Source organism: Sapajus apella, unplaced genomic scaffold (genome assembly GCF_009761245.1).
Source record: "Sapajus apella isolate SASKATOON/1434 unplaced genomic scaffold, GSC_monkey_1.0 scaffold87, whole genome shotgun sequence".
Taxonomy (NCBI): domain Eukaryota; kingdom Metazoa; phylum Chordata; class Mammalia; order Primates; family Cebidae; genus Sapajus; species Sapajus apella.
The window spans coordinates 3683026-3696069 of NW_022437027.1; the positions used below are offsets into that span (position 1 = coordinate 3683026).

Here is a 13044-nt window from a genome sequence, read left to right on the forward strand (position 1 = left end):
TGTTAAAATGCCTATACCAACAGATGAACTTTTCCCTAGATCCCCAGCATCAGAGGGAGGCCTAGCCTGTGACCTTCCTTTCCTAATTCTCCCTAGAATGACCTGTCTACTCCTTTCCTGTCCCAATTATCTATACTTTTCTTCTCAGAGGACAGACAACACAATTGTTGGCTCTTTTTCCCTTTGCCCTAAGTCTCTTGATGTTAAAGAAAGAATGTGGCTCAATCTGCAAGGTAAAAGCTTACTTTGGGTTCCGTAGAAACCATTGTTTTGCTTTTGCAGATCCTACCTCGTGGGACCGTTACCATATATATTGTTATTTCAAGATACTGTATTGCCTGAAAAGGGAGTCTTTTTTTAAAAAGGAATTTTAATTATTTTCAACCTGCATCTTTAAAAAGCATTTGCCATTTTGGTGGTGGCTGCTATTGTTTTTCACTTCAGAAGTTCATATTAAAGGTGCTGCTGTATGGTGTAAATACATTCTTAGATGAGAGATTTCTAGACTTCCCCACTTCTAGACTTCCCCACTTCTAATTAAGTTTTTTCTCTTTCCAACGGGAAAAGGGGGATCGTGGAGACAAAGGGGACACTGGAGCTCAGGGACCAAGGGTGAGTGTTCCTCTCATCCATCTAAACTTTTGCTCCCTACAAGCCCAGATTTGAATTTGTGTCTGCATGGCTATTCTTATGACATCTGTATTAATAATATTCAATAATAGTATTAGAAGCAGACTACTGTAATTATTCCTGAAACACCCCTACCTCCTTTATTTTCCTCACTAGGATCAGTGAGTGTAGGGATTCCAATATATAAAATAAGCTTATTTGAATAGGTCTTAAGAACTCTCCCTATCTCCTTTCCCGCTGTTAAACGAGCCCATACCCATCTAGCTACTGGAATTTTCCACTTTTCAATTAACTCAATTATAAAGAAAGCAATAACCCTTATATTCACAGTCTTTAAAAAAAAAAAAGTCAGGGAATTAGGACATGACTAATGGAAATTAAGTAGCAGATCTAATAAGTAGGGTAGCAGTCTTAAAAATATACATGTATTCTATTGTTTGATCTCTATTTGGTTTAAATTTTGTGGCATTCATTCCTGATGGGAAAGCCAAGCATTTTTCTGCAGAACAATGTTCTATCTTTTTAAAGAATGAGGGCCGGGCACAGTGGCTCAGACCTGTAATCCTAGCACTTTGGAAGGCTGAGGTGAGGGATCACCTGAGGTCAGGAGTTCAAGACCAGTCTGGCCAACATGGTGAAACCCCATCTCTACTAAAGATATAAAAATGAGCTGGGCGTGGTGGTGCATGCCTGTAATCCCAGCTACCTGGGAGGCCGAGGCAGGAGAATTGCTTGAACCCAGGAGGCGGAGGTTGCAGTGAGTCGAGATTGTGCCACTGTACTCTAGCCCGGGTGACAGAGTGAGACTCTGCCTCAAAAAAAAAAAAAAAAAGAGGAAGCACTGTATAAGGTATAGATGAGGAACAAAAGGTTAGAGGATGCTTTAATAAATATGAATAAAGCCAATAAAATTTTACAGGTCACATCAGATTATCCTATATTGTAATTTTCAGAAAATAGTTTTAAAAATTAAATTGTATGTATTTTTAAAATCAGATTTCTTATCTTGACCCTACCACAGACAGGATGTAAGAAGTGGTTTGCCTCCTTTGAAATAAGGATAAATTTTGAGCATAATTATTCATATATTATAAAGTACAGTTGGGCCTCAGTGGGGAAATGATGGTCAGAGAGAGCTGTGAGTTGGTATTTCTGTTTCTGCTACAGTCCACCTTATGTGCCAAGCTAACACCCATGATGTTCCCTTGGTCGGTTTTTGTCACAGGGTCCACCTGGTCAAAAAGGAGATCAAGGAGCCACTGAGATCATAGACTACAACGGCAACCTCCATGAAGCCTTACAGGCAAGTGGCTGCTCCCTGCCCTGACACACACTGAGAAGGATGCTGAAGAACATCCTTGTAACGTGTGGAAATGAGTTTCCACACCCTCTAACCTCAGAGGACTCCTCTGCTCAAGGCACCCCTTCTTTCTGTTCTCCAGAACCCATCTCCTTCTCTCTGGCCCAGCTTATCTTCTGAATTTTATAGCATTTTTAATCCCTTTTTTCCTTTCCCTTCCACCTTCAAATATAGTTAAGCCTTATGAGGGATAAACCTTGTGTGTGTGTGCCCAATTTTTGCCTCCTTGCTTGCAGAGAGAGCTTGGCAAGGCAATCAAGAGCTCTGTGCCTCTGGGGCTGGAGCTGACTGCATTCAAATCTCAGCTCTCTTGCTTACTAAATGTGTGACGTAGGACAAGCGATTTCACTTCTCTGTGCCTCAGTTTTCCCATCTACAGAATGAGAGTGGAAGTAGTATCTGCCTCATTGGGTTGTTGAGAGAAGAGCAAATGGCACAATATATACTATACTCTTAGAGCAGTGCATGGCATATAGTAAGCCCTCTGTATTTCTTATTATTGTTACCATATAATTATTTTCTTCTCATTAAGTAAGCAATAGACTGTCTGGCTTGTCTCTATCACCTTTGCTTCCTATTAATTCTTTTCATGTGTAGACTCCTGCATTCTAGCCTCTGTCATCATTCTGTTGCAACTTCTTTTACAGAGGTCAATGATAACCTATATGTCAACTCCACTAGACCCATCGCCCTTGACTTTTTTGTGATATTTATATCAAACCACTTTCCTTTTGAAACTTTTTTTGGGTCTCCCTGACCTTCTATTTTTATTTCTTTTTTTTTTTTTTTTTTTTTTTTTTTTTCTTTGGCATATCGCCTTTATTTTTGTGTTTCTAATTTCTCTGTCCATTCCCTAGGTTTTGGTATCCTCAAGTCTCTGATCTTTTCTTGGTACAGTCACTCCCTCTGTGTCCTTCCACACTGTGGCTCTCAAATCTTTCATCTCCAGATATAATCTGTGTACTCCCCCAGCTGTCCAAGAATATTCCCGTTATGGATGTGTCAATGCCTTATCAACTTCCATCAATTCATACAATTATACTGGATACCTTTCCTACCTACCAAATGAGTCCCTTTTTTAAGTAACTGGTTTCTGTTGGTTATAATATGAATCTGAATTTTGGGGGATAGAAACTTTAGGGCCATTTTTAAACTATTCTTAGTCCTTCACTTATTCTCTCTCACCAAGGGGCTGCTATTTTCTTTGTCAAAGTATCTCTTGAGATTGCCTGTTCCTTCCATTCCCAACTGAGTCCACATCCTGTTTACTTCCTGCCTAGTACAGCAACAGCTCCCTGACCAATGACTCCTTCCCTAGTGCCTCCTTGTCCTTCTCATTCATCTTGTGTATCACTCCAAGATTAATTTTTATAAACGATCATGGCTTCGGTAGCTCTGATTTGCTCAGAAACCGTAATGACCCCCTGTTGCTTACTCTATCAACCCCAAGCTTCTCCAACTTAAGCCTCTCTAGTCATGCCCTTCCTGTGTAGGACTCTTCATTTCTCCACAGCACAGTTTCTCCTGGCATAATCATTTTTATCATATCCATACAAATCTCCTCCTTTTTGCCTGGGTTCATCCCCTTCTTCTTTCCTTTCTTTCCCGTATAAATTCTACACAACAATTCACTACTGCTGCCCAGGTGAGTTCTTCCTCTTAATCTTTTTAAACATTAGTAGAGAAGGTCCAGTGGTTTATCATTTAAAATCAAACTCCATAGTTGATTTTAGTCTGAGCTCTTACCAAACTGTAAGCTTGGCGACAGAAAAACATTTTATGCTTATATTGTCTAGGTATGTAAATATTAAGTAAACAGTTACTAGTTGAATAAGTATACTTAATTCATACAAGCCATTCTTTGCTTGTAAGCCAGATTCGTTGTTTTAAATATTTCTCTGCCACTTTGTACCTGTTTGAATTATTTTTCCATCTTTATGATTTTACTAACACAATCTAATTATGACAGATCTCTACTTCTATAGGTTTTTTGCTACAACTATCATTTTTAACTAGTAAAGTACTAAGTCATTTTTTTTTTAATCTGTCTTCAGCTCAGCCTATTTTTTGGCCTTTTCATTATTTTTCTTCTGGTAAAATGCAAAGAAAAGCATGTTTACTGCTTGGAGAAATGTTGCTTGGACAGTATCTTTAGTCAAGAGCTTAAATTAGTGTTCCTCTGTGTAATTGGATTAGATACAAGCAGTAGCTTCTGGGTTACAGTCAAGTTCTAGAACTAGTTTTCTAAATTGTTCCCTTTTCCCCACAAGTTGATAACTATGTAAGGAAAGAAAGGGAGACAGAGACAGAGAACACAAAGTTTTGGTGTGCCTACTATGTTTTCAAAGTTCTTCTAAAATATAGGAAGTTTTTAAAAACTTAATTTATTAGCAATGTTGTAAATTGCCCTTGGACTACTTCCAGTGGCCCCATAATTCCTGCTACCACCTTTAAGAGGTAGCTGCTTTCTTATCCAAGAACTGCTCCAATATAATTGGCATTTTCTGCAACACTGTGATCAAGTGCTCAAAGCGTTCTTTGCATGAGCTGGGTCTGGCATGAGGCAAGCTACCCTTAGTCTAAAATGCAAATCTCTGTTTCCATCTCATTCCAAATCTCATTTCCAAAATGACTCAGCCCTCTATTAGCTGAGTCATTTTGGGGAAATTGCTTAATGTATCTATATTATAGATACATTGATCTTATCTGCAAAATGAGGATGTTATTGGAATAATTTTTTTTCTGTGAGTCCATGAAACCTAATACTATTCTTAGGGTTATTTTTCAGAGCTTCTGAACACCTTTTACTGATATGCCTAAAAGCACTGTACTTTTTAAAAAATATGACACCCATATCTTGATATGAAAAGATATATCTCTTTTTTCTCATCTTTAGTTCTGTATGACTGCAAAGCAGTCAATATCCATCTTAGTCAACTAGTTCATGCTTATGTCTCAACCTAAAGGTTTATTATTCTTAAGGGGTTGGTTGTTATTCAACTAAATGCCATGCTTATAAAGAGCTTATAGTTATTTTTTTACATCAGAACTACTGGTGCTAACATAGTGCTCTAGTGAATTGGATCCCTAATAAAATTAGTTACATTAGATTGAGAAGAGATGGTAGACATTTATTCTTTTAATTCTCTAACCAGTGATGGATATTTACAGTTTTGCAGGTTTTATGTCATTATTACCCCTTTTAAAACAATCTGCCAAAAATATTCTAGGATGATCAGATAAATAGAAGCATATTACAGTTATAATCATACCATATTAGAAATATAAAATTATATCGTTGCCTCTATTGAAAACTGTTATTTACATAAACGTTGCCATAAGCTATTTATTTTTATTTAAGGTGGTTAAATTTCCACAAATTAGTAGCAAAACCTCTCTTTCCTAATTGACTCTTTAAAAAAATTCTCATTACCATCTAAACTAAACCTGTTCTCTAGTGTGAATCATGGGTGAGTTTAAGCTTTCATCATTATGAGAAATGAGAGAAAATAACCTTTAATTCTAAAGAGATTGAGATAAACATTTCAGGGAATAAATCACAAAGCAGGCTGCTGGGATTATCCAATTTGCAGTTTCTATAGTTCATGCCTCCCATTTCACATCATATCTCACCAGAGAATGGCATGTCTTTTTCCATCACTACCAAAAATTCTGGTTTTCAAATCATTACTTGAGTTTAAGAGAGAACCCTGCTGAGTTTATATAGCTTTAACTTGGATTTGCCACATATAAGAAATGCACAGTGAGCCAAAATCGTGAGGACTTCTCTGTGTGTCTGCATACTGGTGCTTCCAGATGGTGGTCAAGACTATGTATTTGTGAAGTTTGCTCAGCTTGTCATTTGTTTTTCTATTAGCTGGATTGAACACTATACAATTTTAAAGTTTTACAAGTATACTTATTTAACAAAATCATTTAAACTCCATCTGTTAGGTCAGTTACCATTAATAATATTCTTTTATTTTGCAGCTCATTATTAAACATGTTATCCTTAATTTAAAAAAAATAAAAACTAGCATTATGTTCAGGTGAAAAATGAATTCATATATGGCACATGTTGGAAAATCTCAGAAAGCTCAGATCTGAAGCTCTCTTTCCTTTTTAGGGCTTTATGACCCTGTTTTCTAGTTAAAAAGTAGCATGTAATTGGAAGGCAATGATAAAGATATTATTTTTACTCTGTAAATTTCTAATAGCCTTGTTCAAATGACTTATCTACACTGTAGGAACAAAAGAAAAGTAGCTTTCTCGTAATTAGAAATCCAATTCTTGTTCTAGGTGAATCCCTGAAGAATAAAGTAAATAGTGTTATATTCCACAGATATGGTGGTGTAAAATTCTGGGGCCTTATTTTTTTCTTATAACCTTGCCCCCAGTTTGCGGAGATTTTTACAACAATTTAAAAAAAAAACACAGTTAAAACAGCTCAAATCAGAGATTGGAGTGGAGTAGTGGAAAACAGAAGAATGGTGTTCAACTGATATCCACGAGTTTGAATGTAATTGAATAATATTTCTCTATGTCCAGAGTTCCTAAAAAAAATGTTCTCCCCTCTGTGATTTCATAAAGTGATTATCAACCCCATAGAACTTTCAGCACAGAGCCTAGACCAGAAAACATTAATTCAAAAATACGATTTATGGGATTAGGAATTATGTTTCAGAGATTCAGACTTTTAAGACAGTGTGTTTTGTTACTGAAATTAGATTAATTATTTGAGTATGTACCCAGTAATGGGATTGGTAGGTCAAATGGTATTTCTACTTCCAGATCCTTAAGGAATCAAAGGAATCACCACACTGTCTTCCACAATGGTTGAACTAATTTACACTCCCACCAACACTGTAAAAGCATTCCTATTTCTCCACATCCTCTCCAGCATCTGTTGCTTCCTGACTTTTTAATGATCACCATTCTAACTGGTGTGAGGTGGTATCTCATTGTGGTTTTGATTTGCATTTCTCTAATGACCAGTGATGATGAACTTTTTTTCATATGTTTGTTGGCTGCATAAATCTCTTCTTTTGAAAAGTGTTTGTTCATATCTTTCACCCACTTTTTGATGGGGTTTTTTTTTCTTGTAAATTTGTTTAAGTCCCTTGTAGATTTTGGATATTAGCCCTTTGTCTGATGGATAGATTGCAAAATTTTTCTCCCATTCGGTAGGTTGCTCCTTGACTCTGATGATAGTTTCTTTTGCTGTGCAGAAGCTCTTTAGTTTAAAGATCCTATTTACCAATTTTGACTTTTGTTGCAATTACTTTTGATGTTTTAGTCATGAAGTCTTTGCCCATGCCTATGTCCTGAATGGTATTACCTAGGTTTTCTTCTAGGGTTTTTATGGTTTTAGATCTTATGTTTTAAGTCTTTAATCCATCTTGAGTTAACTTTTGTATAAGGTGTAAAAAAGGTGTCCAATTTTAGTTTTCAGCATATGACTAGCCAGTTTTCCCAACACCATTTATTAAATAGGGAATCCTTTCCCTATTGCTTGTTTTTGTCAGGTTTGTGAAAGATCAGATGGTTTTAGATGGTGTGGTATTATTTCTGAGGCCTCTGTTCTATTCCATTGGTCTTTAAAACTGTTTTGGTACCAGTCTACTATAAAGACATACACACATATTTTATTACAGCACTATTCACAATAGCAAAGACTTGGAACCAACCCAAATGCCCATCAGTGATAGACTGAATAAAGAAAATGTGACACATATATACCATGGAATACTATGCAGCCACAAAAAAGAATGAGTTCATGTCCTTTGCAGGGACATGGATGAAGCTGGAAACCATCATTCTCAGCAAGCTAACACAGGGAACAGAAAACCAAACATGGCATCTCAGTCATAAGTGAGAGTTGAACAATGAGACACAGAAAGGGGAACATCATGCACTGGGGCATGTCAGGGCTAGGGGAGAAGGGTAGGGATAGCTTTAGGAGAAATACCTAATGTAGATATTAGGTTGATGGATGAGTAAACCACCATGGCACATGTATACCTGTATAACAAATCTGCCCGTTCTACACATGTATCCCAGAATTTAAGTATAATAAATAAATAAAAAGAAAAAAATTCATTTTTCTTATTAAATTCACAAAAAATATTGGAATGCAAAAAAAAAGAAATTAGATTAATTCTATGTCAACTAATATCTTTAGTCATGTCACACACACATATACAAAGTTAATTTTAGTGCAACAAATGAGCTGCGGATTCAAAGAAAAAAAATATATAATTGTGTCTTTCAGTTTTCTCTAATGAAGTGCTATCTAGAATAGAGCTTTCATCAATAGCAAAATTTCTCAGTTCACAATTATACTGACAAGCCTGTAGCATCTACAACTTTACTGCATTATTTTTTCAATCAGGTGAATTAAAATTTTGACATTTCTTTTTCTTCAGCCAAAAACTTTTTAAATAGGATTCTAGATATAATTTTTTAAACATCTCTATAACTATACTGTATTGAAGATAGGATAATATGTCCTCAGTATCTTGTCAGCTCCTTATAAGATATCAGACTAGCCAAAACATATTTAAAAAGTTGATTATTTCACAATGTATTACTTTACTGTGGCACACAAAATAGATAACTCTGTCTTTATCAATACATTTTCCCAACAGAGGATTACCACCTTAACTGTCACGGTAACTCCTATTGCATGCTTTCTGTGGTGTGTGGTTTTGTATTTGGTGTTGATGCATGCCAGCCAAAATGGTACTAATGTAGACATTGTTTTCATCTGATACTTAATTTTATGTTTTCTTTTATTAATAACCTTTTACATTTGCTCCAGTTGAATCATTTTGTCTGCTTAGTGCAAAAGTCAAGAAAAAAGTGATTGCTGATTTTCTTAAAAATCTCTGGCCTTACCTGAATAATTTGGGAAATCACAGCCTTTGGGGTGGAGGGGCAAGGAGTGTATATGGAAACAAAGCTAATATTTATAGGCTAATTCATCCCAAGACAATGAATGTGGAGCACGGTAGCAATTTTACATTGCCTTATCAAATCTATCCAAAAGCACCTTCCATATTATTTTGACCTAAAATGTGTTAATATTTTAGTATATAAATAGGTGTTTTTTTCTAATTATATAACCAGTGAAATTTTTCCTCATTGCAAATTTATGTTTGGGGATATCTGATGACAATAGAAATAAGGGAGGTATATAGTGTGCCCATTACTTAAGGCATGAATTTTAATACATGTAATTACTGCTTTTAAAAACTGTGCTTTTTCTTGATTTAGGGTCCCCCTGGACCTCCTGGACCTCAAGGACTACAAGGGCCAAAGGTTATTCTTTATTTACTTGTTTCCATTTATCACATACAGTGCAGAGAATGCTACATTAAGTATATGCATCTTTGAAAATCAGTCTTACAAAATGCTGAAGAAGCTGAGATTGTTTTAATATTTTTTTAGAGAGTGAAGAAAAGAAATTGAGGTCTGGACTGAAGGAAGATAAAAAATTAGAAAGAAGAAAGGAAAATAGGAAAAGGAGAGAGAAATTTAATTTGGGGGAAGATATTGAGAAAAAGAATATTAAACAAGGGAAAAACAAGTTCCAGGGAAATTATAAATGTAAAAAACACTGCATATGGTGTGTGAAAGGAAAAGAAAATATTTAATTAAAGGAGGACTGGAGAAAATTTAATTTGACACCAAGAAAATTCCTTGTTTCCAATGCTTTTGGAATAAAAAGAGTAAGGGAAGTTTTAGTATGAAGCATTCACAAATCAAAAGTTTAGGAATAATTTTTCAGTCTTTTTTAATAATGCATTCTTTATTATGTACTTTGTCAGACATTTTGCCATTTAAATCTCATCTAATGAAACATACCAACTAAAAATAGAAGAAGGCTAGTATTGCTTGCTTATATCTAAACTTTGTTGATGGCTTTCTCCCTCCAGACTGAAGCTTAGTCATTCAACCATGTTTGATCAATTAACACATGGCCAGTGATCCTGGCTTTTCAGAACTGAACGACATGTGTTGAAATATGACTTTTGTCATTGGATTCTTGCAGGAGATTCAAGTGATTTCAAAATTCATCTTTTGTTTATGCTTCTTAAGGCAGTTTATTTGCTAAGTCTATCATAACACACATGCACACATATCAGCTTTTGTACCCTTTTGAGTTACTTAAAAACAGTGGTATATAGAAAATTTATTTTTCTATTATATAAAGGAATATAAATTACAGTATTACTGAGCTCCTTACCTATACATTTAGAACATAGATTCTAATTTCAAACAGATTTCATATATAACATTAATATAAGGTGTTGGATTTTTAACTTTATATTTCTTCAGCACATTCTGGTCCCTAAGAGATATAACACACAAAAAAACTACACGTAATTTTTATTCTTGGTGAGCAGCACTGCCTGGCTTGCCATTCTGTAATATCTTGGCAAGCTGGACTAGATATCCTAGAAGGAAGTCTGCAGTTTCTCTTCTCCTTTGTGTAGAATCAACCAAGGGTCTAAGTTCGTTACTTTACCTCCTCACTTGACTACGTCTCCAGAACCAAAATTGTCCCCAAAGCTAAATACGTATCTCATTTCCCACAAACCTCAAAAGCTTCTAGGACTTTTCTCTACAGTCCAAAGGCAAGGAGAAGCCCCAAAGGCATCCATTCTTTGACCCAAAAAGGCAAACAGGACCTCTTAGATAAAAAATCTGTATCACTAAAACCTACATTCCCCTGGTTTTATAATCCAATTGCTATTTATGTATTAATTCAATTATTCAGTAAGTAATTTTTGAACCTCTACTCTATGGGAAGGAATAATATCTAGTAAGGTTACTAGAAAGGCATTCCAATAAGGAGTTTCTAGTCTAAGGAGGAAGATAGGCAAGTAAAGGTGCAATTATTAATAGGTGGAGTAAGTGCATAGAAGGCCCCTCTAAGTCTTAAGAGTTAAGGGTGCCTTTGAGTTGAAACTGAAAGACAGGAAGAAGTTGCCCAGATGACTATCTAGACAAGCAATATGGAGGAAGGGCTGAGTCATTCTCACCTCCTACCCTTGCCATCCTTCCCACTAGACTATCGTCCCTACCCCACCCAACCTACAATGGTCTTATAATTGAGATCTTGTGTTAGCTGATATAGTCCTTTATGTTTTCCATGATCTGTCCTTGAGAAGGTTGGGATAACTGGGGCGGAAAGTAGCTATTACCAAGAGACAGCAAAATGTAGCCTGAGTCTAGTATAGAACCCTTTCTAACCTTGGAACTCAGAATGAATGGGAACTTACTCAGTTAGCGTTTCTCCTTCGTTTATCACACAAGAATTGTTTGATTCCTTACACATCAAATAACTCTTAGAAACCCCATTTGAGGGGTGAAGAATAAATGAATAACTCATGAATTATGTTTTTCTTTTAAACACTTGTGAGTCATATTTTAAAGGGAAAAGCCTAGCAAAGCCATCATTATTGGACCCATGGTGCTGACAAGTATTCAGACCCTGAATGAAACTAGGGCTTAGCCAGGTGCATCCAACCTCAGCAGACTTGTTTGTGGCAAAATAAACTTTGCTGCTACCACAAAGAGCAGGAAATCTGAAATAAGAAAGGGCCCTTCCCCAGCCCCTTTTCTTGCTTCATTTGTTTAGAACCACAAGATCATGCCTTTCTTAAACACTGGAAAGCTCAAGTTTCATGCTGTAGCTCACAGCTCTTAAAGTTTTTACCAGGGAAAGGAGCTCTAGCCATTTCAATATTGTGGTTTATCGTATCACCAAACAGACCTTTCTAGAAAATACAGCCTCAGGTCAGCTCCCTTGGAAACCTGTCTGTGAGGCAGCCCTCTCACAGTCAGAAGAACTGTTTTTTACAAAGTTTCCACAGTATGGGATTCAGGGACATTTGTAATGGGATCCACATAAATGACTCATTGATATAAAATAATGCTTACTTTTCAAGTAATTTGTTTATGTAGTTACCTTTCAAAACTGAAAAGTGACTAAACATTTGCTGTTCAATTAACTCTCTGGCATATGTTACACATTTGTTTATAATGGAACATCTTTAGTTTAAAAAAGCAAACAAAACTCTCTATATTTTGAGTTTGTCAAAAATAAGAATAAATCACAATATGAATAGTAAATTTTAGTTGATTCATAGCACAGTATAAGAAATTGAATTGATCCAAAAGTAATTTTACATGGATTAAGATATCTGATTTATGATATCCTTCAGTGAGGGTTCTCTGGAAATTGCACACTCACAATCATGAATTTGTAACTAACTGCTTGAACTGTGCCAATTAAAATACTGTTGCAAATTCATGAGGCCTTGCATTTTATTTTTTTAGGTTAACTGTTAATGTTTTCCTTTTCACTGAAATTGGAGAGAGAAATCATACAGATATTGTATGGAGAAAAAAAATAACTGAGGCAGATAGGTTGTTGCTATAGGATATGGCCAGTTATCAAATTATGTCTATCAGTTTTCTTTGACCACTCTTTTTTAGCCTGCATCTCACACGGAGAAAAAATAAAAACAATAAAAGCACTGGATCTTAGCTGCATATGAATACTATGCATAGTCTCAAAGAAAGATTATTACTTCCCTTAGTTTAGATATGTGCTATAATAGAATATTCTCAGGCTATGATGCCTTTGCTGAAAGTCAAATTGTACTGTTAACCAACTAGCATCATTTTTTATGTAGTGCAGGATGTTACTAATGAGAAATGGAGATGGGTCATCTATTTTCATCTTAACAGGGAGAGCAAGGATCTCCAGGAATCCCAGGAATGGATGGAGAGCAGGTAATTTTCAAAGACATATGCCTTTATTTAAAGCATAATTCTTGATGGCTACTTTTATTGTAGGTTTGAAGCCAAAATGTCATGAGTGTTGATATTTGATACCCTCTTTCTTTTAACCATTTGTTCTAGAGACTTCATTGACTCTAAAAAGCAATTAGTTTGAAATTAGACCAGTTTTCTTTGCAGAAACATCTAAGCCATATAATACTTAAGTTTTGTTCTTAATACTTTATAGCAATCTACCAGTG

General features: G+C 35.6%; 1 protein-coding gene across 14 annotated transcripts in view; it reads left to right on the plus strand.

The window, feature by feature from the left end:
- COL25A1 (collagen type XXV alpha 1 chain) overlaps positions 1-13044 on the plus strand; it is a 527190-nt gene that overhangs the window by 462576 nt on the left and 51570 nt on the right. For 12 of the 14 annotated variants that reach the window (XM_032254797.1, XM_032254795.1, XM_032254796.1 and 9 more), the window contains 5 exons: positions 568-612; positions 1856-1933; positions 8638-8661; positions 9266-9310; positions 12752-12796. In XM_032254797.1, coding sequence (XP_032110688.1) covers positions 568-612; positions 1856-1933; positions 8638-8661; positions 9266-9310; positions 12752-12796 — 237 coding nt within the window. The remainder of the gene's footprint in view (positions 1-567; positions 613-1855; positions 1934-8637; positions 8662-9265; positions 9311-12751; positions 12797-13044) is intronic. The other 2 variants (XM_032254798.1, XM_032254809.1) reach the window with 1 other exon arrangement.